The following is a 6,875-nucleotide window of genomic DNA, read 5'->3' as shown; positions in this document are numbered from 1 at the left end:
GTCGGTATGTTTAGGGGTGCTAGTATTGGGGTCTTTATATTTGGTTTGTGTGAGTTAATATTGTTTATCTTTAATGAGCGAGGATTGGTTGGTATTAAATCACTCTGGTTAATAATATTTTGTTATATTGATTTATTGTTTTAGATATTGCATTATGAGACTTTAAAATTATGACATGATTAACCTACAATCTGTAATATTTACAGGATTATGTGCAGGATGAGCTGAAAGAGGTGTGGGTTCACTGAGGCAGATGCCTGATTGTTTTGTTCACATGAGTAGAAACCAAGCCTATCTCTTCTTTGTGATCAATGTTCCTAGAAGTTGTCATAATTACCTTTATTGTTGTTACTTTTCAGAATTAGAATCGCTTTAATCAGGAAGTTGCTTCATCACTTTAGCTGCACTTTACTCTCAACAAGACATTTTTAAGTACAATATATAAAACAGTCAGAATGCCCAGATCAATACCAGGCCTGTTTGCACCAATCCACCCAGGTCTTCCTCTTTTGTCTGAAATATATATTGTCATATTTAGAACTAAACTGTTTCCATTTACATCTTTTATTTATTATACTTAAAATGTGTTCGCTGAGAGCAAAGTGGAACCAAAGTCATACTACTTGTCGCTTGAAGCAAGTTGGCACAAAGAACTGATTCTGATTGTTCCTCTTATAAAATATTATTATTACACACACACACACAAAGATGAAGAAGAACGATCCATTACACATCTCCGGTTGGAACTGAGTCACAGAAACGCAGGAGCCTGGAGGCCAATTTGCCTTCTGCGTTTGTTTTCGTCTCTCCTTCTCTTATCGTTTGTTCTCGACAACTTGCTCATGACTCCATCAGCTGTCACTCTTCATGAAACTTCATGCATCTTCAGCAAGGACTCTTGTCAACACGATGAGACGGAGCAGATAGCAGAGCGATGACACATTTCTCTCTAGCTTATTGGTTTCTCTCCAGCTCATCCGCTGCACTGATCTGGCAGTTTGACTTTTGTTTAAGCTGCAAAACTTCTGCCAGGATATTCAACTCTGCACAGAAAACAAGAAGCTCTACGCCAGTGCCTGATATTCTGGATATAATTGTCAATATCTGAATACGTCTACAAATGTAGGCGAAAAACAACAAAATAAGCGGAACAGAATTCCTGCAGGAGAAATCAGTGCACATAAATTACATCCAAAACATGCACAAAATGGATTAAAGTACCTTGAGCATGAAACGGCTGCATACTCAACCATGATACTTTTCTAAATGGATGATGTGTGCAGATGTGTTTTTACCGATGATCTCCTTTAATAAAGATAAAAGGAAAAAAACCTGACTGTAAATACCTCAAAGTTTTCTTCAGTATGATTGCTGCAGAGTATTTAAAAGACAGAGGTTAGATTTTAAGGATTTCAAACTAGAAACATTTTGTGTTTGATTTAATCTGCCCAGAAACTGATTGTTACAGTTTTAAGGAGTCATTTCTGACCTAATGAAACATTTATTTCTTGTCGATGGAGGTTATCTGAAATAGTTTTTACCAAAATCACGACCCAGGCTTGAAACATCCCAACACAATAACAAAATAAATCTAAATAAAATAAATGAGTAATAATCAGCATTAGAAAAGTCAAAAGCCACAATGTTTACCGTAATCTTTTTTATTACAAAATATAAATGGCAAAAAGCTTTTTAAAATTGTGTTGCTAAAACAAAGAGAAATGTGACAGACATCAATGAAACAAAGCTTTGTTTTTTTTTGTTCTTTTTTCCAGTTTACGTGCTACAGTTTATAACGTACAGGTGAGTGTGCACCTACTCACATAAAAACTTAAACTTACAGACATGAGCGTAAAAAGGATCAGGAAACTAGTCTTGATCTGAAGGAGTGTTGTATCATTCGGCACACAACTAAAGACAAAGCAGAGTTTTTTCCATATTTGCTCAAACAGCTGCAAACACAGAACCCTTTCTTTATTCTGGAGAAAAGCTATTCCCCAATTCTACAGCTTGTCAGAGATTCAATGAACTGAAAGGGTATCTTGTCTGAAATCATTAGACAAAGTACTCTTTTAGACCGGTTAACATGTTATGTTTAAAAGAAAGTTTTGTAAGTTTGGTAGGTTTGTCTCAACAACCTCAATAGGTAAATTGCTGCAAAACGATTCTGCAAATCAGATTTTTTTCAAAGTCATGTTTGGAAATTCAGCCTGCTGAGAAGAAAATTGGTTCTGTGTTGGGATTTGCTTGAGAACTATTTTTGGTGCCATTCACAAACTTGTTCAACACTCCACTGTTTTCAGCGTGGAGGAAAAAAAACAACTGATTTCCAAATAGCACACAATGACGCCGGATGGTTTCCACTTTAAGCAGATCCACTACAGTCCACTTTAGGGGATTGGGTGACCGAAAGGGCGAGGGGTGGAAATGAGGGGATCTGAGAAGTCATTTTCCACATCTTCCATCAATATTTTTTTTGTTGTTGTTGTTGAATAAAACAAAAATACATGTTATTGACGCGATGCGTAAAATGGCACCATGTGTGCGTAAAATGTTGTCAGTGGGAAGGCAGGCGCACGGGTTGAACTAATCTCAGAGGTCTTGGATACTGGAAAGAGGCGTTCTCTGAAGGCTTCACTTCCCCACCTCGTCGAGCACCTTGCGGTTGAGCTGAGCCTGCTCCCGCTGGCTCTCCATCTTGGCCATCTGGATCATATTCCTCAGCAGGTGGAAGGTCAGGTCGATGGAGAGCGGCGGCTCTTCGCTGCGCTTCAGCAGCTGCGCCGCGGTCCTCAGCGCCTCGCCCTCCTCGCCGTCAACCTCGGTGGGCAGCAGGTGGAGGAGGTCCGGGTCTCTCCGCTGGAGGAGCCTCAGCAGGTTGTCGCCCACCTGATCCGCGGCGGCGCTGTCCGTGGCCGCTCTGAGGAGAACGTCCTCCATTTGCTGCGTCTGGACGCGGCTGCTGCCATCCAGCCAGCCGGGGAGAGAGCGCGGTCTGCCGGCGGCGGGGCGGAGGTGTGACGAGAGGAGGGCCGAGGAGAGGAGCAGCAGGAGTGGGACGGGCTTCATGTCCTGCAGCGGAGGGAAATCACCGGGAAGGACTTTAGAAAACAGTCCTGGAACTTTAAAACACGCAACGGGACAATTTTATTTTCTATATCTCATCTATAATTATATGTAATTGATCTCATAAAGGGTATATAAATATAGGCAATAAATGAACAGTTATTGAAATATATAATAAGAAAAAAATAAAGATATATTTTCCCATCTAAAGATAACTATGACCTTTAAATGGGATTTTTCCTCCCCCTCGGAGATGCTTGTAAAGAAGATTTTATCTCGAACTAAATAAATCTGTATTACTCACTTGATGTTCTTCAGTTGATGCGGCTGAACTTTTCAGAGATGTCTGGTCCGATTCTGGAAAGTCCTGTGAGTGGAGCCTCCAGAGGTCCGCAGGGTTTTATACATCCAGCCCGCTCTTTTTTTGACGTCAATGCAACAACACGCCGCCGTTTTGGAAACTAAAGGACGCGCACAGCGTTGCGCAGCCCACAGGGGCAGCTGGAAGCGGCGCTGATGGACTGGGGATGTAAGGAGCAATTTTTACAACTTTGTTTGTTTTCCGTCTTCATTTAAGAAAGAAAACGCTAAAATCCCGACTGGGTCATTTTTAATGGGTTTAACAATTCGACATTTGATGATGGATTAAGAGATTGAGAGATTCTGTTTGGAAAGGAGTTTGAATTAAAGTCGGGTCAAAACATATGTGGCATGAAAAACTATCATTTCTGCAAACAATTATTTTTTTCTTATTTTATTTACATTTTCACAATCCGGCGTGAAAAATACAAGACATAAATTAACACCTCCAAAAAATTTATAAAGTAAATAAGAGTGAAAACCCAAAATATGAATACAATTTCTGGTCACATGGTTTGCACCAAATTCAGGAAGAGGTTAGTGAGTGGTGAGCTGTCCGTGGTGCTGAACCTGATGCTAGCAGAAAAGTGCGATATAAATAAACTTAGCTTACCTCAGACCGTCCACATTTCATCTCACATGATGAAAAACAGTCAGATCTGAAAAAACCTCAGAACGTTTTTCCAAATCTGTACTTTAGATATAATCGTGTTATTTATTTACTTTGGAAAATACAAACTCCATTTAAACAAAGCTGTGTGGAATCTACCAAAATGTCAAATTGTTTGGAAAAAATATGTTTATGTAGTTTGTAATTGCTGAAAAGTTCCCCAGTACTGGGGGCTGTATTCAACATAAAGTTTTTCTACAGGTGTTCGTTTTAAATCATATAAACATCACGTCCTCTTCAAATCTAATTAAAGGCTCAACAATCCTCCGCGTTTGGCATAAACGCTTGGAAACCATTTATCTCCCCTCACTTCTTCACACCTTGAATAATCAGGTTTGACATCACCACAGTAAAACAACAAAAACTTTTCTGTAGTTACATTTTCCCCTCTTTGCTGTCTTGAAGCAAGCCAAGGTTAATCATATTACAAAGTGTTCTCAGTTCAGTTTGTGTTAACCCTGGAAAAATTACTCACAGAAGTTGCTTTTTTTTCTTACCATTACTCTCTGTAAAACTGCCCAGGACCAACCTCTGTTTATAGAAACGGTAAAAAAATGCAGTTTAAATCAGAATGTTTAATCACTGTTTTATTGCATTCTCTCACCTTATGTGAATAATGAAGATCAGCATTATATCTTTGCTTGTTCAGATGTTTCGGCTGAGTCGATTCCTACAAACCGTTCAGGTGCAAAAAGGGTCCATGTTGCATCGACTCGTAACAGGAAACTAGTTTTAAGTGGGATTTTCTGGAGTTTTTTTCTTTTTGTTGAAAAGCTCACTTGACCACAATCCTTTGCAGAATCTCTGGACATTAGCCAGAGATCTTCACCCTTATGCACTTCGCAGCTGAGGAAAGTCTGTTTTCTCCCTAATTTAGGCTCAGATGGACCTCTAAGAGGGATATGGAAGAATGTTGATTTTGTGTCTGTTTAACCATTTCTGACTCCTTTTGGCCACATATTCTTTTTGTGCAACAAGACTCCCAGGGCCTTCGAGAACCAGGCTCACAGCACCACAGGTCCTCTACCATACTTAACGGGCTTGAGGCATTTTTCCATATATGCATCCAAACCCACCTGGACGTCTTGCTAGAAAAGGTCAGTCTGAGTTTCATCGGACCAAATCAAACAACTCCGGGTAGATTCCTTGCATCATTTAGCAAACTTCACGTTTGTGATGGTAGGACAGAACAGATTTTCACTGCCACCCCTACCAAACAACAGATACTTGTAATCTAGACTTGCTGATCCTTGATGCCATCCTTTGCTGTAGTTTTCAAACAGCTCGCTTTATTTTGCTTCCTTTAACATCTTCTTCAGACGTGGGCCACGGTTCCACCACAAACCCAGTTGTTTCCAACTCTTTGTCTCTGAGCACGGATGAGGGATTATTTAGGTATTCCAAAAAAAAAAAAAAAAGTAAAAAACAAAGCAACTGGACTTGTTTTTCGTAGCTGAAGATGTTTCACTTCCTCTCCAGGAAGCTTTCTCAATTCAAAAAGTCTGGAGTAATGATGAGTACCAAGCTTTATACTACTGCCCAAACAAAGGCCTTGTAATGGCTTAGATAACATGCAAATACAACAGAAACAGGTCCATCCCTTAGTAATGGGCGGTCGTTAAAGCCATTAAGCCAGCAGACTGGACCGAAACTGGTCCACTCCTCTGTAATGAGCAGTCGTTGGGGTTGTGATTGGCCTGGCTTAAAGGAACGATGTTTTGATCACTCGTATGAGGGTGAGAGTTAAGGTGATGATTGGCTGGAATGAACCCTATAGCTGTGTTGTAAGTTTTTGAGAGTTGGAACCTAAGGCCTCCTCCTCTGTTTAAGGTTGGTTTTTTTCTCTTAACGTAGATGGCTTCCTTCACACCCCTTTGACTGAGAATCTTCACCAGCGATTATTTAGGTAAGAAGACTTTTTGTGGTCAAACGCTGCTATGTAAACATCAACACATCTGCCTTACGTGAAGAGCATGTTCTCTTGTCTTTCCCTTTTTGTAAAGTGGATAAGAGAAAATGGCATTCGGGGAAACAGGAAGTCATGGATTGCCAATTAGAAAACACTCATGTTAAAAAGGTACAAATTGCAGAAAATTACAAACATTTTCCTAACAAATATTTTTTTTTAATAAATTTTGCATGGTGAGATGGGTTTTTATGTCTGAAACGTCTTTAATCCCTCCAATCCCTTTTTGGCGATTTTCATTCATGCTTGCCGCAACATGCCGTCACAACCAGATGCAAAGATTGGACCGAAGACCTGGGAAACGGAAGCCCAGGTCCACAGAAAAAAATAAATAAAACTTTGAAAGACCTTCAGAACGTCTGGAGAACTTTTGATCAAGGCCGCCTCCAAACACTACATGGGAGCTTGGCTGCTGGAAGTAAAACATGAGGAAATAATAGGTGGATTGAAACTTTTGTGCAGTGCTGCATTCAGATCAGCTCCACCCACCCTCCTGTTCAGGTTACTCTGCAACAACACGCCACACATTTTATCACCTTGGCTTAATTTGACAATCACAGGGAGTTGGAGGGCTGCTTCAAAAAACCTCCAGCTCTCTGGGTAGAGACGCTCCCATCCCCCGAGGGGTAAAAGAGGCTGTTTGGCGGAGTTTCAATTCATTCGTCAGATGCTCTCCGCTTGCAGATATAGCCTGAGTGTTTGTTAATGTGGCTGCCAGCGCGGCTCAGCAGCCTCCAGAAACACAGCAACTCACCAGAACTAAGTTTCCCCTGAAGTTCAACGAGGTTAAACAGTTCACTGACATTAACGCTC

At 40.6% G+C, this 6,875-nt stretch overlaps 1 protein-coding gene across 2 annotated transcripts; it reads right to left on the bottom strand.

Moving 5' to 3' along the window:
• Positions 1–1,435: 1,435 nt before the first annotated feature.
• Positions 1,436–3,708, bottom strand: uts1 (urotensin 1). 2 transcript variants are annotated; one of them, XM_036147154.1, is made up of 2 exons: positions 3,371–3,708; positions 1,436–3,122 (listed from the first exon to the last, which is right to left on the bottom strand). In XM_036147154.1, exon 2 carries the CDS (start codon positions 3,067–3,069, stop codon positions 2,635–2,637), a length of 435 nt encoding a protein of 144 aa, XP_036003047.1. In that variant the 5' UTR covers positions 3,070–3,122; positions 3,371–3,708; the 3' UTR covers positions 1,436–2,634. The 2 variants fall into 2 exon arrangements, with proteins under 2 accessions (XP_036003047.1, XP_012737985.2); XM_012882531.3 differs by having other exon boundaries at positions 1,436–3,072; positions 3,371–3,706.
• Between the last annotated feature and the right edge of the window lie 3,167 nt (positions 3,709–6,875).

Source organism: Fundulus heteroclitus, chromosome 15 (assembly GCF_011125445.2).
Source record: "Fundulus heteroclitus isolate FHET01 chromosome 15, MU-UCD_Fhet_4.1, whole genome shotgun sequence".
NCBI classification, from domain to species: domain Eukaryota; kingdom Metazoa; phylum Chordata; class Actinopteri; order Cyprinodontiformes; family Fundulidae; genus Fundulus; species Fundulus heteroclitus.
This window is presented reverse-complemented; position numbering and strand designations above follow the sequence as displayed.

Excerpts from the sequence above, each read along its gene's own strand:
- uts1 (XM_036147154.1), bottom strand. The coding sequence starts at position 3,069 with ATGAAGCCCGTCCCACTCCTGCTGCTCCTCTCCTCGGCCCTCCTCTCG.